At 48.5% G+C, this 23,229-nt stretch overlaps 1 protein-coding gene across 4 annotated transcripts; it reads right to left on the bottom strand.

The window, feature by feature from the left end:
- Nucleotides 1–359: 359 nt before the first annotated feature.
- rps6ka3b (ribosomal protein S6 kinase, polypeptide 3b) lies at nucleotides 360–22,764 on the bottom strand. Of its 4 annotated transcripts, none has more exons than XM_029147107.3 (22): nucleotides 22,356–22,764; nucleotides 18,403–18,462; nucleotides 7,718–7,834; nucleotides 7,480–7,561; nucleotides 6,483–6,563; nucleotides 6,294–6,373; nucleotides 5,960–6,066; nucleotides 5,850–5,887; nucleotides 5,622–5,770; nucleotides 5,450–5,520; nucleotides 4,942–5,030; nucleotides 4,697–4,761; nucleotides 4,519–4,621; nucleotides 4,333–4,442; nucleotides 3,989–4,111; nucleotides 3,828–3,917; nucleotides 3,586–3,744; nucleotides 3,268–3,429; nucleotides 3,078–3,154; nucleotides 2,874–2,991; nucleotides 2,632–2,772; nucleotides 360–2,560 (listed from the first exon to the last, which is right to left on the bottom strand). In XM_029147107.3, the coding sequence occupies exons 1-22, from the start codon at nucleotides 22,416–22,418 to the stop codon at nucleotides 2,438–2,440; spliced, it is 2,208 nt and encodes a 735-aa protein (XP_029002940.1). In that variant the 5' UTR covers nucleotides 22,419–22,764; the 3' UTR covers nucleotides 360–2,437. The 4 variants fall into 4 exon arrangements, with proteins under 4 accessions (XP_029002940.1, XP_029002939.1, XP_029002942.1 ...); XM_029147106.3 differs by having other exon boundaries at nucleotides 3,989–4,114; nucleotides 22,356–22,763; XM_029147109.3 differs by lacking the exons at nucleotides 18,403–18,462; nucleotides 22,356–22,764 and adding an exon at nucleotides 13,453–13,673 and having other exon boundaries at nucleotides 3,989–4,114.
- Between the last annotated feature and the right edge of the window lie 465 nt (nucleotides 22,765–23,229).

The raw sequence follows: 23,229 nt of genomic DNA, 5'->3' as shown, positions 1-23,229 counted from the left end.
CTGTATAAATGCTCTTTGTTTTGCCCAATTTAAACAGTAATCCAGTTTAGCAGGTCTGAACGTTGCAGTCAGATGAAAACAGACATGTTTTCAGTGTGAACTAAGTCTGGTTCAACTTTTTTGTAACATGTAAATGGAATATGCAGATTTTTTTGCTATGTTCGATTCTGCATCATCTTTGTGCCTTTCAGATATTAAAGGAAAACCACAAACCATTATGGGTTTATTTCCTCTCACGAGCTCCTGGGGAACAGAAGAACATCTTTTTAAGCCATGTGTAATAGTAGAACATTAAAAGTTCTCTTACAGTACTGAAGCAGGATGAAATGTGTGGAATTAAAGGTCAGCGTCGTAGCTCATTAGCTGATTAACAGTATTTTATTATTTTTAATAGAAAGTCCAACTCTCACTGCAGGTACAAAAACAGAGAGCTGGTGTAGCAGCAGGGCTGAATATGTCAAATCAAAGGGGAAGAGGAGAGAGAAAGAAAAGCTTTTCCCTTGTTTATAATTACAGAATTCATTCATTGTACATTCCTTAATCCCAGAGCTGTACATTAGCAGACAAGCTGAAGATCAACTGTATATTAGACTGTATTAACCCTTTGTGTTGACGGAAGAAGTTTACGTTGTTTAGTGCTCGCTGATTGTCTCCAAGCCTCTCGTCAACACAAGTCACGTCTCCAGGCATGGGGAGCTTTTCTTTTCTTACAGCAGAGGCACATTTCAAAGGACGAGGTGCTGGAGAAGCCTGGAACCGTAGGAAGGTGCAGAAGGTGCCACCCTGCTGACGTCACGTTGGAGCTTCTCACTAACCATCATCAACAAAACAGTAAAGGACGCGTTCACCTCAAAAACTGGTCATTAACGACTTCGCGTAAGGTCCGACCAAACCTTGTGGTTTCCTTTGCAGATAAAGATTTGATTGTCTTACACGGTTTATCCAACCACGTACATTATTAAGTATTATACCTGTCACGTTGTTACAGCAGTGCAGCACAAATGTGAGATGAGCATGGATGGATGGACCTACGCAACCTGGGCCCTGTGCCCAAGAGCCTCTGGGACGTGAATGCTGGTATTATTTGTTGACAGACATCATCACAGCAGAGACAGAAGACAATTAGACCCAAATGAACCCAGAGACAAAAAAAATGGAGGATCCATCCATGCCCAAACGTGTAGCTTGTTATGGTCAGAAATTCAATGATTAATATTTCTCAGGATGTGAATTTACTTTATCTAATGCAGTAGTTTGTCTTTTCGTAACACGGGTGAATTCTTTACCAGTCAGTGTTCACACTAGTTCTGAATGTGGTTATCTGTAGTTTTAAAGCCTTTACACAAGTGAAGGATTTTAACTTGAGCAGGTGGGATTTAAAGGGTTAAAGTGATGATCGGCAGAATCCGTGTCCACAGAGACGGCGTCTTCATCAGACGGTGGACTAAAACCCTTCTCGTCATTTGAAGGCCTCCCAGGATCTGTGCTTATCACGGCTCCTCCTGGACGTGAAGATGCATCTTCTTGATTGGTAGAAACCTGAGTTCATCACGTTTGCATTGACAGCTCGCTGGCTGTCGGCTGCAGGCAGGCGAGGGACCCGGCATCTCGTACAGAGCCACCGCTTGTGGAAGCTGAAGGTTTGATCGACACGTTTGTGCTCAAGTGACTCGTTCACCTGGTCTTCGGGTACCAGGTCTGTTTGTACAAGATACTGATCATTCAACTGAAGTACTGGTTTCTGGATTTCTGCTGCTCAGCAGGCTGACCCGGCCAAATCAGACAGGTTTGAGTAATTCTGCTCTACAGCACAGAGCCGTGTTTACTGGTGGAGGCTGCTCTGCTCAGTGAAGCAAACTTTACCGTGCCCCTTTTTCTGTTTCCGAGGCGACGGCGTCATCTCAGAGGCTACTTGAGGTTTAAATGCTTCTACAGCTACACAGAGCTAAAACGCCAGTACAACAATGATCATAGCTCTTTGAATGCATACGTTATATTTCTATGTTCAGATTTCCCTCTGTGAAGTAAATAAATACAGTACTTCTGTTTCCTGATGCGTTCTGTCTCTGGGTTGACGAGGCAGTGCTGATTGTCCAAAGCAGATTCGCTGCAGGAGGAGTGGGCTCCTGCAGCGGGAAGAGAGTCTACAGGTTTTCATTACAGCTCAGTCCGACTGTCGATCATGAGGCTAAAGCTGAGATTCTACAGTAAGACAGCGAAAGAGATCAATCAGGAGAAGGGTTTGGAAGCGGGCAGGACGGCGAGGGAGGGGCAGCGGTGATCTCTTGGCTCCTATTTGGCGTTAGCAGTTCCCAGGTCCATCAGTAGTCTGTCCCACCGGACCACACTGGAGAGAGGGGATGGGGGCCGGTCCGGTGGAGGTCAGAGCGAGGTTAGAGTTGACAGGAAGAGGTCGAGGGGTGGCGGGAGGTAAAGGTCACAGAGCGGTGGAGGTGAGCTTCTTTACCCCCCTGCGCTGCGCCAGAGTGGAGCAGCCCACGGGCTCCAGCACCGGAGGGACGTTCCTGTTCAGGGCCGAGTAGGTGGCCGCCATCGCACCCTGAAGACAGACAAAGAACTTCAGCGTGTGGTGCATCTCAGCAGACCAGTGGGGCAGAACGGCAGCGGTACCTTGACCAGGTGCGGCGCGTCCTGTCTGTTCAGGGTGTACTTGGGCAGCTGATCTCGGTGTGTCACCCAGGGGTGTCTGAGGACCTGACCGGCAGTCAGCCGCTGGTGGGGATCCACATGCAGCATCTTTGACACCAGGTCCTGATGGGTCAAAGGTCACAGAAAACAGCCTCCATGAAAACCCAGGATGCAGGAGTCACAGAAGCGAAGTAATAGGCTTTGAACTGTGTGCGTTTCCAAACCTTAGCCTCAGCAGAGACAGAGTTCCAGTATCCTCCAGTGAGAGAGAACTTCCCACTGCCGATACGAGCCAAGATCTCCTCCGGTGTGTCCTCCGGACCGTTGGCGAACGGGGTGAAACTAGATGGAAGATAAGCAGACACCATGAAGCTAAAGGTCGACAAACCCGGGTGTGACACAGTTCCCTAGTATGTGATGGTACACACCCCGTCAGCATGGTGTAGAGCAGGACGCCGAGGCTCCAGATGTCACAGGCTGCGTCATAACCCTGCTTCTTCAGCACCTGAGGAAAGCACAGACAACAAAAATCAGCTGATTAACATGAGCTGTGTGGCTGCGTTCATATGAAGAAGCTGCTGCAGCATTGGATAAGAACCGGCCGGAGCCGGGCCGTGCCTCCGGGGCCACGAAGTTAGCGGTGTAGCAGGGCGTCATGAGGAGGCCGTTCTCTGCTCGCAGCTGTTTGGCAAAGCCGAAGTCGCAGATCCTGATGGACTCTGCGTTTCCGCTCTCGTCCACGTAGAGGATGTTACTGGGCTTCAGGTCTCTGTGCACAACCTGCAAACACAAGACGTTATTGTGTTACAGTAGAGACTGGAATCTATTCATTTTAGTCCACCCTTGGTTGCTAGTTCACAGTTGTGTAGCCTCAGCTTGTCACTCTGATTCCCTTCTTTATCGGCTGCTTCCTCAGTGGACGAAGGAGAAACTCACCCCCTGCACGTGCAGGTACTCCACAGTCTTGGTGATAGTGTACAGGACAGCGCTGGCTTCTCTTTCAGAGAAGAACTTCTGTCGCAGGATTTTGTCCAGCAGCTCGCCTCCCTTCATCAGCTCCATCACCAGGAACACCGAGCGGCCGTCATCGTATACCTGCCGGGGGACGGGAGCGGCCGTGACTGACTGTTGGACATATAACCTGCTCCAGTGCTGGAGGTTATTCTCGTAGGACTCACATCCTTGAGGGTGATGATGTTGGGGTGCTGTCCGTATCTCAGCAGGATCTCCACCTCCTCTGTCGGGTCCCTCTTGGCCTTGTTGATGATCTGTGGTGGGGGTGAGAGCGGTGAGACGCTGGGCGCGGGCGTGGAGCCAGCCACTCTGGACGGGTGCTTACCTTGACTGCATGCTCCACACCTGTTACTTTGTTTACACAGCGCTTACAGATGGAGTAGGAGCCGATGCCGATGTCCTCTTTGATCTCGTAGGCGTCCGAGAACTGGGACGTGCTTCTGTGCAGCTGCTGCATGCAGACACACAAGCATAGACAAATGCTGGGTTACCACTAATGAGTGGGTTAAAGGGTTAGAACCAGTAAATACTAACAGACAGGGCTGTTTCTAACAAGTGATGAGCAGTAAAACTAAACTGTGGTTTGAAGGATCCAACTGTGATAAAACCTCCATGTCTGCAGTTTGTGGCCAGTTTCTAACTGGACAGAACATTAAGGCGTGTTTTTACCTGGACGATGGCGTTGGGCAGCGGTTGTGTTTCCTCCTCTGTAATGGCCACAAAGCTGAAACCTCTGAACAGCTGATGTGCGTTGGCACTGGGAGGGACCCCCGGAGAGTCTGACACAGAACACAGCTGCTAAAGACGTCAGGGCTACAGGGAACGTGCTTCAGCTCAGCAGCGTGCAGCTCCTACCTCTGGGAGTTTTAGCTGTGAACTCTGGATCAAAATAGAAAGTGTCGTCAGGTCGCCCCGCGGCCGGTTTGAAAGGAGGATGGATCTCTCTGCGGTACAGCTTCTACAGAGGAGAGAAGCGACGTGAGAAGAGCTCAGAGAAGATACAGACTCAGGTTTGTTTCTGTGCCACACTAACATTCCAGTCGATGGAGCCAAAGAACTGATGCCTTTTGATCTCCTCTACGCCGTCTGGTCCAGCTCCTACAAACCCACAAACAGCATTAGTTTGGCTCTGTACCGACCAGGACCAACCACTAGGGGGCAGAGTCATACGTAAGACAGACAAATGACATTTGGTTCCACTGAGTTCTGAGCATCTTTAAATTTAAAGTTTTTAAATTTAAATAAAGCCTCTCAGTTTGTGTCTGTACAGACTTTTACCTAATCTGTTGGCTGGGTTGCGTTTGAAAAGGTTCCTGAGGAGACTTTGAGCTTCTGAACTCAAAAACTGAGGCATTCCCAACTTGGCTCTGTGAAAACAAGCACATTTCTATTACAGGAGCAGGACGAGTGCAGAGTTGCAGCTTTAATCCGATGTCCAGATTGGATATCCAGAACGAAAGTATGTGAAAGACTAGACAATATGTCTGACACACACACGCACACACAGGAAACACTGCAGAGAGCCTGCTCAGCATTTTCTACACATTGAGGTGAAACAGAGACGGAGGAGGAAGCAGGAGGGTTAATATTTCCTGTGATTTGTTGGGTTTTCGTTTTGCGTCTCTTCCCTCACTGTTTTTTTCCCTCTTCTTGCTTCTGAGTGCTGCACTTCATCTCCGCTAATAGGAATCCTTCACTTTCACTTAGTCAGGCTGTGTTCTGTGCCGTACTGTAAGCTGTAATTACAGCTGCTGGGTGACGGATAGCACGGCGGAGAGTGTCTTACTTGAGGATCATGGTCATCGTTTCTTTCCGGTCTTTGCCTTGAAACGGCAGCGTTCCCGTCAGCATCTCGAACTAAAGGACAAAGAGGACGTGTGTGTGTGAGAGAAACATTCTGAGAACTCCTACGAGTTCCTCCTTTTGGAACGTGAGCATGAGTTCACACGCTGCCTCACCATCAGCACCCCGTAGGACCACCAGTCGGCGCTGTGCGTGTGCCCCCGCCGGTTCACCACCTCCGGAGCCATGTACTCCACCGTCCCGCAGAAGGAGTAGGCCTTGTTCTCCGCTCGGTTGTCTATGGACTCTTTGCTCAGGCCAAAGTCTGAACACAGGCAAAGAAGTTACTTCTAATGCAATTCGAACACCCGCACACTCACAAAAGCAGGTGTAATATTACACACCTGTCAGCTTGATGTGTCCTTCCTCATCGAGCAGGATGCTGAAAAGACAGAAACGCTTTAATACAGGCAGTCTGCAGACTGACGTGTCACCGGGTTCTGTGAGCGCCTACTTCTCAGGCTTGAGGTCTCTGTAAATGATGCCGAGGTCGTGGAGGTGGTCGAGGGCCAGAGCAAGTTCTGCCAGGTAGAACTTCACGTCGTCCTCAGTGAACATCACCTAAAACACACCAATCGTCAGCTAGGGCGAAAATCATGATGTCAGGTAAGAAACACACTGCTCCACCTACAGCCCGTCATTTAGAGGAGGCTTCCTCCAGCCATGGCAGGAATTAACCCTCCTCTTTAATCAACTGTCAAAGGAGAATTCACACTCGATAACTTCCTATCGTAGCCCAGCTGTGGATTTCCTTTCTGTTCATTCAGCCAGATTCAGGCAGGTGTTACCTCCTTAGAGAGACGTGTGAAGAGATCTCCTCCTCGGAGAAAATCCAAGATCAAGTAAAGCTTCCCCTCCGTCTGAAACGCTGCAGGAAGGAAGGAAGAGCTGAGAATGTCTGTATTTGCTAAGGGGTAATAACCGAGCTGTGATTGGATGGCGAGGCGGTGATGCATCGAGGAGGTCTGCTGACTCACCATAATGCAGTTTGACGATGAATGGATGGTTGACCTCCACCAGGATGTCTCTCTCCATCTTTGTCCTGACCCGGTCACGCACTGGAAACACCAGAACAGAAAGCCCAAATCAAACAGGTTGGTTCTTTGTTTTATTCTGGCTCCTGGATGGCAACACATGAGCAACGGAACCACAAGGCAGGACCACATACACGCACGCACAGCGTGTGGTAATCGTCTCCTGCAGATGGTGGAGGACCATCTTCCCTGTGATCAGGTTTCTCTCTTTGTTGCTTTGTTGGTCTCATGTTAAAGTGTGAAATTCTAGTTTGGTGGTGACAATAGATTACAGTTATTCCAGTTTAGCATAGGAAACAAACCAATGTGGCTGGCAACAAGGCCTGGCTGTGAGTCAGACGTGGGTTAATGTCTGGATCTGTTTCTTCTTCATGGCTTCACGGTGATGCAGTGAGCAGAATCTGACTGACTGCAGGTCACATTCATGTAGTTGCTGCTCTGTAATTGTCTGCCAAACATTAACGCTGGTGTTAACTTCCATAGTGCTGATGAGATATATTGATGATCACAGTGACCTTAACCTTTGACCTATGATCACCAACCAGTATCAGCTCAGGGTTTGGACCAGACAGAGGGAGCTTCACTGTTTTCGATCCTTCAGTCCTTTACTCCGCTGCGTCCTGTTCACCATTATGTGATCATTGACATCTGATTCAGGTACAGAAGCCACCTATGAGTCTTTAATGGGGCAGCAGTGTAGGCAGAGCTTAAACTGGGCCAGAGCCCATCAGAACTGAGCACTTTCAAGTGTCTCCCTCAGTTTCACAGAGCTGCTAATTTTCACACCTTTGGCTTGAAATGTCCTTTATCTCAGATTCTGTCATCTCCAAACAAGTTCCTCCTTTGTTTGAGTGTCATTTTGCACAATGTCTGTCTGTCTGTCTGTCTGTCTGTCTGTCTGTCTGTCTGTCTGTCTGTCTGTCTGTCTGTCTGTCTGTACCTTTCAGAGTGGCCTTCTTCAGGACCTTCATGGCGTAAAGCTGACCGGCATCTGGTCCAGTGATCTTTCTCACCAGAAACACCTGGAGACACAGGCGCACAAGAAAAACTGTGAGAACTAATTCCTACAGCACTGTATCATGTATCTGAGTCTCACAGTGGAAGTGTGTACTACAGTCTGTACGGTTTCTAGGTCAGACTTCTGTAGATTCACATGAACAAATGAACAAACAACTAACCTTGCCGAAGGAGCCCTGTCCCAGGACCTTGCGCAGCTCAAACTGCCGTGGGTCGGCCTTCTCTGACCCCTCCTTCACGTGGTGAGTGATGTTGATCTCCTTGATCGGCCCATCGTCCTGTAAAACACATACGCGTTCATACTTCTGACAGAGACGACGGCTTCCTGCTTTGTAAGTGGAAAGCGTCTGCTCTATGAGGCTGGTTGTTATCATCAGAGTGAGGAGTGTGTTTTCCCTTTTGTCCAGACTTTTTCATATCTCAGTGAATCACACAACAGGTTGAGCTCCTGAGTCTTCGTCATCTGCACAGTGGGAAATGACAAGACAGCCGAATGGGGCGAACACACACACACACACACACACACACACACACACACACACACACACACACACACACACACACACACACACACACACACACACACACACACACACACACACACACACACACACACACACACACACACACACACACACACACAGTTGTCATGGAGCCACCCCCGATACCTGCTTCCCGCTGAAGCCCAGTGACTAACGGTATCATACTGTGTCCTCCCTCCTTCAGCCTTCGACTCTTTCTGAAGCTTCCCGCTCACTCTTTGTTTACGTAGGATATCGATTCAATGTGCCGAGCAGACAAACAGGTAAACACATCGTCTCTTTCAGATCATCCTCACTAAGCTCTTTTGCTCTGACCTCACTCTGCTCTTTTCATCACTACTCTCCCCTTCGGCGCTTCCTCATACCTGCACCTCCCAGGTGTTCGCTGGCAGGGCTCCCAGTGAATTATGGGTCACGTAGTCCCGACTGCGGCTCAGGGTGTGCGGCGCTAACATGCTCCGGTGCATCGGCTACGTGGCGACAGGATGGAGCCGGCTTCTGCTCGTCCCTGCTGCTTCCTTTCTCTCGCGCTCTCTTCCTCTGCGTCTACCTCGCTCGCCCTCAGAGAAATCCTCCTCTCCCTCCCTCGCTCCCTCCCATTTTCTCGCCTGTTCTATCTTCATTTGAACCGTTCCCACCTCTCATCTCTGGTTTGCACCTCTGCTCGTCTCAGGGAATAGTTATAGGCTGGAATGGGAGGGAGTGAAACTACATGTACAGTATTCAGAACTAAAAATAACCCACTTTACAATACTCCATACCAGTAAAAGCACAGCTTTACTATCAAAGCAGCAAAGGTCCCAGTGCAGCCATATGTTCTACTGGCAGATCCTTAGACCTACGCTCAGCCACACACATGCAATTTACTGCATCTACTCAAAAGTGTATGGAAATGATACTCCCCTCCCAGACGACGAAGCCTCTGAAGGAACAGAACCAGAGTTTGGACTCATATGACAAAGATGCTGCTGCATTGATGAGTGATGACATTTAAATACATCCCAAACGTGTGTGTGTGTGTGTGTGTGTGTGTGTGTGTGTGTGTGTGCGTGTGAGTCAGAACGCAGATGGAGCCACAGGATGCTCATGTAGCACCTCTCACTCACAAGATTAAACTGCAAACCCTGCTCACACACATATGGACACAGAAGCTCATACCTGCACCTCTAACCTGGTCTAATGAAACGGTGCAGCCTGAACATCTGGGTGGGAGGAAATGTGAAATCTGTAATGGGCAACAAGTCTCCAGGGAATATTTGACTTAGATGCTAAAATTCCCTAATGGGTCAATTGTAGCAATTTAAAATGAAATCAGCATCACAGTAACGTGTCTAAACCCCTGAACCAGAGCAGCTCCACATCATCGGTCCACCATTTGATCCAATTAAGCTGCCTCATGAGCAGAATTAGTGTGCAGAGAAGAGGCTCAGACACACAAAACCTGCCCACTCAGGTCAAATGGGTGCTGAACCCACTTCAACGTCCTACTATAATACTCCTCAGTCCATAAGTTACACACTTATGCCGCTGTCTTCTCAGTTGTTCTATATCAACATATGTATTATTTGCATTTATTACTTGGAACCAGCATTAGAATCAAGGCTGTCCTTTGATTTGCTCCAGCTCAGTGGTGAGACATTGGTGCTGGGACAAAGGTTGTGCAGCTGATGTTAGGACACGTCAGTGGTAACATGACTCCTGCCACCAGTCGCTGCCCACACGCTCGCTCGGTCTGCTGCATCCAAGAGAACACACTACATGACGCGGGCTACGTGGCTTCAGCCTGATGATCCATTCAGCTTTTTAATGTAGAGCAGCAGCCTCAGCGGGTTCCACAGACACAGACCCGCTCCTACATGGAGTGGTGTAACGGCAGCTCATGCCAACACGAAGCCTCCTCCAGCGCGGCAGCCGAACGCCACACGCTGTCGGCTAAACAGAAAGCAGCAGGTCAACAAGCGTTTCAGTCTCAAGCAGCTCAGCCGTCTCATGTCCTGACCACGACTGTAAAAAATCAGGCTGGACCTGGTTCTGCTCCTGCTTCTACGGAGCTACAAGTTCTAGTGAAGCTGTTTCAGCGCCGTTAGGAACCCACTTCATTGGCTTCACACACTGATGACTACTCACAGCTCGACCACAGCAGCCTGACGCAGTCCACCCCGCTCCCCGAGCTACCGACTCTGGGTGGAGCTGCCCCGCGCTGAGGTTCTGGGCTCGGTGCTGGAGGCTGGCGCCTGACCCGGCCGGCTGCAGGAGGCAGCGCAGCGCCTTCAGCCGACTCCTCAGCGCTCTGATGAGGGCCGTCGCGGCGCAGACACACGCCTGCCTGGCCTCGGCCGCGCAGAGCGTCATCGTGGACCTGGAGGCTGGAGCAGCGCCGTGGCTCTAATGATCTGGACCGGGACGAGCCACGAGAGCCTATGTGAGTCTGAGTGAGGGGATACCCAGAGGAAGGGGAGAGGGAGGGGGACGGGGGCACGGATCCAAACTGGGAGGGGAAGTGGGATCCTCCCTGCTTCCCCTCTGACACAGCTGTAACCGTCCACCAGTGTTTCCATCAGGTGTCCTGGAGATCCCCAGAACGCCGGCCAATGAGAGAAGACCACGAGGAGCACAACTCCCACTGCTGAGCACACACACGCACAGAGATGCACACGCACACACACGATGGAAAGGAACCGGAACCGCAGAGCCCAGCAGCCGCCTAAATGCGGGGCCATGAATCCAGTTTTATTTAGGTTGAGTCTTATTTATTTCTTCCGTTTCTCGTGGTCTGATGATAAAGGAGCTCCTCCCCAGTTTCCAGCCACACGTGACCTGCTCCTTCACTGTTACCAGCTCCTCCGCTCACACACAATGTGCACGGTGACATTCCTTGGAATGCTCCACCTGTTGTCGCCTTCTCTGAACGTGCCCTGTTTTTCGCGGTCCAGCGGGCCGGTTCCTGGGACCACCTGTGTGTTTCAGGGAGCGTCCTGATGAAAACCTTGACCCAGCCCTGAATGTGAAGAGGCAGGAGTGGATGTTCTGCTCAGACGGGGTTGTTTGTGTGTAACAGGAAATGAGAAATAAAAAAGTAGACGCACGCGGGACTTTGGTAATAAAGCTGACGCTGACGTGTGTCTGACACTGAGACTCCTTGACAGTAATTCATGGCCCACACAGTGATACTGACGGCGCAGCTGTGTTATGACACTCACACAAAGAGCAGCACGGTGGAGACGGCCTCATTATTATCACCTGTGTCACAGCTTCATCCTCCTCGTTGTTCATTCTGACAGACGCCAGGGTGGAAGTGAACAATGAGGAACACATCAGCTCAAAGCCACTTGAGCACTAAGGAAATGCCGCGTCACATTTGCTGCTGTCAGTCTCCGCGTGAGTGAAAGCATCCACCGTCTCTGTCCTGTGTGTTTGTGGAAAGCTTCTCCATCACGGAACAACTGAGGGGGATTCCATTCCAGACAATCTGCGCCCCCTAAGCCTGTTACACAATTAAATTAACAGGCCGGATGGACACACACACACAGACGCACACACACACACACTTTGATTCGTCAGCTCTCCACTCTCCTTGCTCGGGGCTCAGATGACACCTCCACAGAAGGCCGTGTCACCTGCTTTAAATTGTATGATCCCTAAAAACAAGTAGTAAAAACCAGTCAGGCCAAATCAGACCTTCAGCCTCAACCACACCTAATAAATCAATCCATTTCCATCAATAATGGGATTAATCTCAAAGACAAAAATGAAAACAGTCCGTTTGCAACCGCGTCCTTATGGACAAAATGAGTTGATTCAGAAGAGAAGATGAATGAATGATGTCACAACGTTTGAAAATGTGAAATAATTCACACAGACGTTTGTGGCCGTTTTAAAGACGAGAGGAGATAAAGACGAAGATGTTACGACGGCTGTGATGAGAAACAGAAGAGGATGTGATGTGAAGAGGCCTAACTTCATAGTACAGAGCGGAGGAGGGCGCATTAAGTATGGATGAGGAGGAGCGAAGGGAGGACATCATCATTAATTCAGCAGCTGGCAAGACGAGATCCTCAATCACTGCACACACACAGTCTGAAGGAGTGTGTGTGTGTGTAGTGATTTACCAAAGAACTGCACAGAGAACCAGACAAGACGGATCCAGGAGATGGAGAAGGACGGAACTCCAACAGGTTCCTCACAGAGAAGATCCCAGTCACAACAGGCAGCCGAGAAGGCTTCAAACAGGCCCCTGGCTCCTTGTCTTTGGTGAATTTAAATGATCTCTGTGAGGACTTTTCTGACACACATGGGTCAAGTCTCAGTTCACACTCTGTAATAAAGTATCGGACTAAAGTAAGAGAAAGTGACTTTGGAACGATGCAGGCAGGTGAGGCCCGGTCAGGGGGGTTCTGATTCTGTCACCATGCCAACCATAACATACACATACACAGACACGCTACTGCTGGACAGTAGAGCCACTGTGCACCCGTCCGCTCACTCTCTCTCCCTGCTCATCTTCTACCTCGCTCCACCACTCTCTCGTCTCCTCCCCCTCTCCTCATTAGAGGAAATCGAAGTGTTTCATCTGGTGCCAACTGAGTCTCTGATTGGACACACAAACACACAACATGTCAGGGTACATGCCACTGCTGCTACGGGGAACTTTCAAAAACCATTCCTCTCTTCAGTCCACATCTTAATTCATACGTCATTTATGCATCTAAGTTAAAAGAAAACATGTCTCACAACCTGAAAAAAACACTTAATCACGTTAGAACTAATTCAAGGCACCAAACTTGTTTCTCGTTTTGCAAACTTTAAACAGGCTTTTCCACAGATTAATGAGGAATGTGTCACTGGCTCAGTTCTAATGTGAAGACGTGCAGGTATTACAAGAACGACGTGAGGAAACTGATCCCAGTCTAATAAAAACACGTCCACGTGCCGCGTAGGCCCTCTGTCCTTGACTGGACCTTTAATTGATTCACTGCTTCCTGACATGTCAGGTCAAACAACGCTCCTGGCTGAGTATCAACCCCCCCTAAACGTCTCACAGCGCTCAGCAGCGCTCAGCAGCGTTCACCAGCGCTCCGAATAAGCCTACGGATCATCTAGTACCGGCTTCAGGATCTGGACGGTTACACAACTTCCTGAGACAAACACAGGACTCGTTTTGTTGTAATAACAATGTTCCACAAATGAAAACAGCGTAAACGAGCCCAAGGTCCTTTAACACCATTAGATCTGGACTGACAGTAACCTGCTCGACCTGAAACCCTCACAGTCACACACTGAATGCCAGAGAGCCTGTGCGACCTGCACTAATACAAACAAACACACAGGCAGCGCCAGCCTCCTGTTCCTGTTACCTGGAACCGTCCGTCTCTGACGTGGAATAGAACCGTCTTCATCGCACCGCTCCTCTGTCCCGAGCCTCAGACTGATCAACTGACGGCCGTGCTGCCGCTCACAGCGCAGAGGGAAACACACATACAGGAAAACCCTCCAGATGTTCATGGCTTGAGCGTGTCCTGTCATTGTTTCCCTGGCAACATCTGCACAGGAAGGCACACATCTGCCCTGAGAGGCCCCCTGCCAGCCACTAGCACACAGCAACGTCGCAGGCAGGAAGGGGCAGACATAGCACGTTTACAGCACCACCCCAGCGTTAGAGCTGGTGTGTTTAACAATAGCATCTAATGAAGACAAGAGACGACTCAGTCAGCAAGGGAGAGACTAACAACATCTGCAGCAAAGGATGAAGAGGAGACAAAAAGGAAAAGAAAGAGATTGAACAACAGGTAGAAAGGACAAGGGAGGAGGGGGAGGGTGGAAAATCAAACAAGGAACAGACGAAAGTTAGAAAATAAGGAAGCAAAGTGAGGGAGAAGAGAAGAGGAATGACAAGGATACAAGAAGACTAATATAAATGGAAGTAAGGGAGTAAGTAAGTAAAAGCTGAGGAGGAATAAAGGAGGGTAGAAAGACAAAGGTCAAAGGAAAGAGGGGAGGAAGGATGAGCAGGGCAGAGGGAAGGAAACAAGGAGGGAAGAGGAAACGATGCAGACGAATATCAATAAGAGGAGGCAGGTTTAACACCATGACGGTCCAGGACGGTTCTGTACCGTCCTCTGTGTCAAACCCTGCACAGGCGGCATCTCTGCCATGGCTGAAACAACAGGATGTTGATTTAAAACAAGCAAACTGCACAAGGAGCAATCACACGTCATCTATCTGGTTGTTTGTGCCACTGGCAACCTGCTGATTACAGAAACTAAACAAGTATGATTTTAATCAGGTGAAGTGTGAAGTTCCTGAGACGAATGACATGAAACACTGAAGGAAAGACAGAATGCGGGTCAGACCCAGACAGAACCAGAGGATTCCAAGGTCACGATTCTGACCCGGGTCCAAACCCTGACCTACAGAGACATGCTCGTGTGCCTGTTGGCGCTGAACGGCCTTGGCTGCTCTGGGATCTGCTGTCACCGCTGCTCCAATCCAACGGAACACAGACAACGGGCGACGGCTGCGAACCCGCCTGCAGCTCCCGGACAGCGCTGTGTGACTGTTCCTGGAGAGAGGGGTGCGTTCAGGAAACCCGGCGCCGACTTACACAGATTACATCACCAGCCCATGACCTCACAATGGCTCGTTCACACACGGACCCCGCTTCACTGAGGAACGCTCCGACGGATCCTGAGGCACAGAACAAACCTCTCTGCTATTGCACACACACACACACACACACACACACACACACACACACACACACACACACACACACTCTTCCTATCAATCAATATTTCCCTCCCTCTGCATCCATCAATATCCACTCTCAGCGTGGGTGGGGCGGAGGTTTCCATTTTAGGCGCCTGAGCACACACATACTTCCTCACTCCCTCACACACAATGATGACCACAGATGCAGACGAGGAACCGCAACACTAAAATAGCTCCTTGTATAAAATAGGAACCAACATAATGTCCCAAACTGAGGACTTTTGTTTTCCTGCCCTTTGTCTAGACGGCCTCACGGGGAATTACAGCCATTCCTGTTCCAAGTTCAGAGGTCGCAAGCGTCTAAAGAGGATGAGTTGTTTCGGAGGAATGTCTTGTCCACCTGATCCATCACACAGATGCACCAACACACGCACTCACCTGAGCCTGCTGAGCAAGAGAGCACAGGACATGTGTTTGAGAGCGTGGGCGTTTAAAAGACGCCACAGAAAGTCAGTCCAGATGGCTGGAGAAGATTAAACACCATCTGCCAGCGAGCGCAGCGTACACAGCCAGCGCGCGCGCGCGCACACACACACACACACGCACACACACACACACACACACGCACACACACACACACACGCACATCCGCACGGACACGGAGACGCACACATACGGACACTGATGGGGAGACACACACACACACACACACGAAAACATGCACCCACACACAGCAATAATTCATCACGTCGGGACATAACAAAATCCATTAGATTTTAGGATTCACAGTGAAGGCCTCTTTCTGTGGACGGTGACTAATTTAGTCCTCCATTAGTAATTTGTCAGAAAAATGGCCTGAGAGGACACAAGAGCCCACATATTTTCACTGTGCGTGTGTGTATCACTATGTTATGTTAGTTCACCTGCTGCAAACCTGTTCATTTTAAGCAGGTACTGGTTGGAGCCTCAGCTGGTTCAGTCCAAGCATTTTTCGTTCTGTTTGAGCGGCCGAGCATTAGATGAACACAGCTTCTGGTACAAATATAAACACATTCCATTTTCTCATATTTAACCCAGACAGCAGAGGGATCGATCAGCTGGGTTTGTTGGTGGTGTACGATACAGACATACGAGTTGTGATATGATTTACCAACAATAGCCTTTATCTGATGTAAATGAGTCACTGAGTACGAGCTGAATCAAATAAAGTGCTCCGAATGAATCACAATTCATCACAGTTAATTCAAATCTGGTGTCTGATGAGGAACACAGTGACTGAGCTTTGGGTTTTTACTAACTTGTGTTTCCATCACTTAGTGACCAAACTAAAACGTATTGATCTTGTGACGTCACAGGGGATCCAGTTTCCACAGTGTGTCTGAGCCTCACCCTGCTGCTCCCTCACAGAATCAGCTAAGGCCCCACAGGAAGTCCTAGTGATGTGATGCTCCCCTACAGTGAGTGACTTCCCCCTGGATGCAAACATGATCCTGGGTGAAGGGCAGCAGATGGAGCAGACGTTAGCTGGGCCCTCAGAGAGCTCCGATGCTCCTAATGCTGTCTGGAAGCCATTTTGTGCCTCGCTGGGGATGTCAGCGCAACGCTGGGAGTGTGTGTGTTTGTTGCTGATTCAACAAGGAGTAGTGTGTGAAATAAACGCGTGTCTTGTAGTCACATCCTCAGAGGCGACGATGAGCAGAGCGTGATGTCATGCTGGTGTTTGTATGTAGATGTGTGTCTGGAGAGCCTTGTTTGAGTCACTTGCTTGATGTCTGACGCCAGGCGTGTTTGCATGCCCACCCACTAACCTGAACCATCATAACTCAGCACAAATGTCCCCACAACAACAGCATCAGACTAAGGAACACGCTTCACACTGATGAGCCAGTGGAACAATCCGACTCACTCATTAACAGCTCGCTAATTTATTCATCCTCACACGCGTGTGTGTGGCGTGACGTTGATGCCAGTTTCTCATTTACTTCTCTGTGTGTGTGTGTGTGTGTGTGTGTGTGTGAGCTGCAGACTCTGGGGAGTGAAGTAATGGGTGCGCAGCCTTTCTCAGGCAGTCAATCCATAAGCCATCTCCACTGCATTTAAAAATCGATGTGTGCAGCTGCCCTGCCTGTCAACACACACACACAGACACATGCACGCACGCACCAAGAAAGTCCATCAGGTTCAGGCTGATTCAAGGCTCCACATCCAGCTGTTACTCTGCGTTTCAGCCATACGTCTGTTAACCCTTAAAGTGATGCACCACGCCCAAAGAGGTGAGTATGTTAACGGTGCATACTGTGAAACAACATCATGGTATCGCAGCAAAATGTACAAAATGTAGCTGCACGGAAACAAGCTGCTTATTTAAACCAGGTCCTTTGCATCTTGATCGTCTCTACTGCCATTAATATTCTAATGTCAAGCAAATTTTCCCAGTCAGTTAGATGAGCGGCAGATAAAGCTCATCCCACACAGCTAAAGCTGCTTCTGCTGCTCTCTACAGTTAAATAGTTAGACAGACTCAAAGTGACACATCACAAATTCATCAGCTCAAACAGGAAGGACCGACAGCTCCCACTGTGAACAGGGGAAAACTCTGACTGGTCACACTGCTGCTCGTAGACATGCCCTGGAAGCTGCAGGACATCCAACGGACCGTAGTTTCAGAATGAAGAACTGGTGGTTACATCACGCAACACAGTGTTGAAACAGAGGAACCAGTCACAGCTGCAAACAATAAAACAAAGTGACAGGACTGAGGCTCTACCAGCAGCTTTTAAATGTCTAGACTAATACCTGTAGCCTAACCAGCCTGGTTCAACTGAATGGAGCTTATCTGTAACGACATGTTGAAATGAATATGCTTTATAATAAAAATGAGTGAGGGGCGGAGTTAGTGGATGCATTGCTGGCGTACAGGTGGAGCTAACGAAGTGACCAGTAGCAGCACCTTCATGTCCACACGGATCAATAACGCCTCATCTCATTTCCAGTGTGACGTCCATCAGCCTCTCGGAGGAAGCACATTAACCAGCACACTAGTGGTTCTGGGGATTCAGTGGAGCGGTCACTCAATTAACATATTTTACCTGCTGCCAATAGAGAATGGTCCACTACAGAGCCAGAACCCAAGCCTGGGACAGATTACGCCCATCAGAGTGCACGGCTTTAGTTATAAACGCGTAACATACAAGTAGGACACAGGTTGTGACCGGAGACAAACAGCAGGCCGTTCAAAAATAACACCTGGAATATGCTCAACATCACGAATAGACGGTTATACCGAGCTGTGCCGAGGACTTGAGGGCGGATTTTTTGCTAAAATATGAGTCATGAGTTTAATAATGAGCCACACTGAGCTCTCCCTCATACCAACAATTATCCTCCAGGAGTAGGCGTCAGTTTTCTCAAACAGTGGATAAACCATCTAAGAGACAAACTGTGCTTTGTGTGAATGTAGAATGTGAAGTCTCGCTACACGTGTGACCACCAAGGCTGCTCACTAGTGAGCGGCAGCTCACTAACCAGGAGCACCGAACCAGGAGCACCGGACCCAGAGAACCGGACCCAGAGAACCGAGCAGGAGCTGGACTTACGGCGCAGGCAGGCATGGAGTCGTCCTCACCCACTAAGTCCTCCGGATCGTGGTGCGGCTCCTGCAAACACAAACACAGAGGTGTCACACGTCAACATGCACACACACAGACACACACACGCCTGACGCACAGCGGGGATGGCGTAATTAGTGTGATCCTGCCAGGCAGCGGCAGCGTCACAGCTTCAGGCTGAAACATGTCTGCAGCCGTGAAGCGCAGCCCGCGGCGCTGCAGGAGACGCTGGCTGCACCGGCTTGTCTCAGGCCGACGGGTGGAACAGATGGAGGCGAACCACCTCAGCGGCTCCGCTTGTGCAGGTACTACTACTACTACTACTACTACTACTACTACTATAAACCCTCAAATGCTTGGTGTGTGTGTGCAGGAAGCGTTCGTAATGAAACCGTCTCATCATCATCATCCTCCCTGTGACGAAGGAGTTAAACATTTAAAACCTCTCCAGATGGAGCCGTGTGACTTTCAGAGGGCCCAGGGCTCAGACCGCTTCTATCTCGCCTGTGTGGACAAAAGGGAACGACAATAAGAGCAGATATGAATTAGCATTACGTAAGGCAGATTAGCAGTCTGTCTGCTCCCTGCTGGAACAACAGACACTGATAGCACTGCTACTACTGCCTGACAATAACAATAAAAAGCAATTATGGCCATTTATTTACTTTGCTGTGTCCTGTGGATAAGCCTGAAATCTGCACAGTGAGGCTTAAAAGAGAATGAGGAAAAAAACGTAAAGTGAGCATGAGATGGACGGTGGACAGAGGGAGAGTGAGCATGAGATGAAGATGCAGATGTAGAAGGTGAGAGAGAGGACGAGGCTGGAGATGCAGAGGAGAAACCCATCTACCCCACTGAAGCTCCTACGTGGACCGCCATGTCCACAGCCGCTCACTCGCTGCTTGTCTGTAGCAGCAGATCTGAGTATCAGCCTAGATACGATCCGCTATCTGATTATCCCCATTACTGGACTATTGACCTTGCTCTGGTTATCTAATCTTAAATGTGACATTGGTGCAATTAAAGGTGCTTGTTCTTTGAAACAAACACTCAGTTGACAGTTTTAGTATAAAACGGGAGAATTTCATATAAAAGATGAAATTATTAGTGAAAACAGTTGCAGCCTTTGATTAAGCCTTTAATTAAATTTATTAGTTGATCAACAATTAAAAAGCAACATTCTGAATCATCTATTAATTATCTGTTGAACTAAATCTGCTGCTTTCACGTCTCAGATGTGTGAAGTTTATTACTTTTGCTACATTTAACAACATCTCTGGGTTTTAGTTTAGTATAGTTTCGTTTTAGTTATTTGCGTAAAACAAGTTAAGTCATTGCCCTGGGAAAGCAGAACTCAGTGTTTTTCATTATTTGCTGGAGTTTTATTCATAGAACCATTAATAATAGATGAGGATGATCATTACTTGGGGGATGTCTTGCTGCATTTTCTCATTTCCACACAGGTTTTAAATGCATCTTTGTTGTTGTGGTATAAAAACAGTGAAACTGGTGTGTGTGTGTGTGTGTGTGTGTGTGTGTGTGTGTGTGTGTGTGTGTGTGTGTGTGTGTGTGTGTGTTGAATGATCTTGTCTTTAGGGCAAAATTGTTACAGAGACATCTTCGTGCTGCAAATTTACAACTCACTATTTTGTTCTGCTTTTGCTGTGTGGCCTGGAAAAGCGAGTACAGCAGCAAACACTGCTGTCAGACACACAGCTGCACATCAGATCGACACTGGTGTCAAAGGTCAGTTTCACAGTGCACATTCCTGCCGGTTGGTAGAGAGGTGGCAACTGCACAAACAGGTACCGACTTGTTCGGAGGGGAGACAGGAAACGAGAAGGTGGCTGCCGTGAGTCAGTGCATTTCTGCATTTCAAGCTTATTGTGAATCAGGTTTGATTATTCACCACCTGCCCACAGTGACACACACACACACACACACACAACACACACACAACACACACAAACACACACACACACACACACACACACACACACACACACACACACACACACACACACACACACACACACACACACACACACACACACACACACACACACACAGCTCCATGCAGCCCTTGTGACACCACATGCAGGAAGTGGACACACACACTCAAAGACGTAACCTCTTCCTGAATCATGCGGTTGCAGTTGCACCGCCTCCAGCTCTTTATCAAGATTCAGAACTTTGTAGGAAGGAAGAACTGGAAAAAGACACAACACTCTTACACAGAGTTGTTGCTTTAAACGTTTTACATCAGTTTCTCTAAAACGGACACGAACGAACGAGTTTTTGCATTGATAGTAGTTTCACTGTCACTTGTTTTTACTATTTCCTATCCAGTTTATGCTAATATGTATAATTACAAGGACAGAAGCTGAATATTCATTAGGTTCAGATTTGACAAACACCTAGTTACACAGTGTTACGTTACCTTCAGCATTTTCTAACACAGTTTGACCATTTATACACTGAATGATTAAAGGAATGCACGACTGTATACAATCTCAGGAGAACATGATTAATAATGTTCGTGTGCAGTAAAGACTGGTGGCTGTTTGGTGGTGTGTTACGGAGCTTTAGGTGCCGTTATACACCTTTAACACAGAACCACAGCATGTTTGTGCTGAGACTGACCTTACTGTACCTTACTGTAGCTTTTTACTCAAATGTCATGTCACCTTGTCCCAAAGCAGCTTAAAGAGCTGCTGCTGCTGTTGCTGCTGAGAGGTGGCCTGACTCAACATGAGGTGCTTCTAAACATCCATTATATGGATTATATAAGGTGACTTATTAGCAAACGTAGACACTCCATCATGACCTCACAACGTAACACAGCGTTAACACAGCTGAGTTTTTAGCGAAGCGTCTCTTAACACTGGACGCTGCTATGACCTACAGACAGTTCTCATTGCACATGACTGGAGTCTCCAGATGCTGTTACAGCATACAGTGGTAATGACTACTGTCACAGAAACCTAATGTGATGCTAGTTTATGTAGAAGCTTCGTGCTTTTACCTAATAACAACCTTATCGTCAGTACCTGCAGTTTTGTTGCTGTTTAGTTTTAGTTCTTTACATTACAATAGAGCAGAATCAATAGCAGGTGTGCCGGTCAATTACTCTGGTATCTCAGCTGGCACGCCTCTGGTTTGTCAAGTAACTTCAATCCGTGTACTCACACTGACTTTACTGTATATTTCAGATCATCGTGCACCAAAGCTTTAAGTTATGCTGTTAAAGATATTCAATAGTGTTTTAATTATGGTCTACGTCCTTTATACGGGACACCAGACGTCTGCACTCCCTGTGGTCCAATCCTCCTCACAGTGTTTTGCTTAATGTAAGGTGTGTGAGGTATTTTTATAATATCTGTCTGGACACTTTAGTCTGGTTATCGCCACACGCTCCAGTCAAACAGAAAGCCGTCCGTGAAGGAATGCGTGTCCTCTAGCTCATACAAAATGAACGCTCCTTTATGGAGTAATGCAGCATCTTTGCAGGCGGAGAGAGGGTTTTAATGACATCTGGTAACTCTATATGCTCCAGGACTCTGCTGCTGTCGATAGTTATCCAATAAGGGCTGAACTGTTGTGTGTCTCTGTAGCATCATGTTTGTTTGCTGCTGCACCGTCCAGTCTGAGGAGCAGACTTCACCTTAACTGGACTGTGGAGTATTACACTGACCTTTAGCACATATTTACAGCTTAAACCGACACTGTGGCTGCTACATGTTATTTGTCTGTAATGATAATCTAATAGTTCTAGATGAAGTTTTTCGACCAGGGGGGAGAAGTTTGTGTGTGCGGACTCTTTGTCCGCCGCCACCGTCCTCCCGCGGCTCTCACACACTTTAAACGCGCCTCTCAGCGTCCTGTAACTCCGTGCTAATGCTACGTCAACGTCAGCTGTCAGGTGTGACTGCGGGTCTCACCTCTCCCGTCGTCCCCCCCACCGGCATCTTCTGCCAGGGGTCCGCTAGCTGAGCCAGGGGCATCTCTGCGCTCCTCCCTCCGCTCCGCTTCCTCCTTCTGCTGGCTTTTACTCCTCTTTTCTGCTCCGGGGCTCCGCCGGCTCTTCCCCGTCCTTCCGCTTCTCTTCAGGGGTGTTTTCAGTGGGGACCCAGGGGAACCCACGAACCCGAACCAACCGACCGACCGACCGAGCCGAGCCCCGTGAACGCGGACTAATGCCGGATCTGCTGTAGCGCTGAGTCCACCCCTTCCTCCGGAGAGACGGGCATGAGAAAAAGCAGCTAGGACGGAAACTCACTGACTCAATGCGCACTGTTATCTCTCTATCTCTCTCTCTCTTGCTCTCTCTCTCTCCCACTTCCGTTGTTTCCCAATATGGCGGCCGGTGTCGGCTTACCTGTCCGTTAGATTGAGACGTCACGTCGACGTCACGTCAGAGGGTGGCGTCCGTAGGCAGGAAGATAATTCACTGTCATCTGAATTTCTAATAAAAATGACAGCAGCAGTAATTATTTATAAGACGGAAGAAAACAAGTGCGCCAAGTATGATACATTGTTAGCTTGACCTAAAAGGTGCTATTTATCCATTTTATGCTAATTTTGAAACACTAAACCAGCTGCAATGTGTTTCATCTAAAACACTCGTTCCCCAGCTTCACTTTGCACTTTTACTTCACTTTGCACTTCAAATGTCTAAGGCTTGTGAGAAGTAAAACGTATCCACCTTTCAACTTATAGGTCACATCTTTATGTATGTATAACTTTCGACTATTATAAATAGTTTAAGTGTTTTTGATTGTCGAGTTCCTAACACGTTGGGACTTACAGGTTTCT

Source organism: Betta splendens, chromosome 4, assembly GCF_900634795.4.
Source record: "Betta splendens chromosome 4, fBetSpl5.4, whole genome shotgun sequence".
NCBI classification, from domain to species: domain Eukaryota; kingdom Metazoa; phylum Chordata; class Actinopteri; order Anabantiformes; family Osphronemidae; genus Betta; species Betta splendens.
Note: the sequence above shows the minus strand (reverse complement) of the source record. Positions and strands in the feature narration are given on the sequence as shown.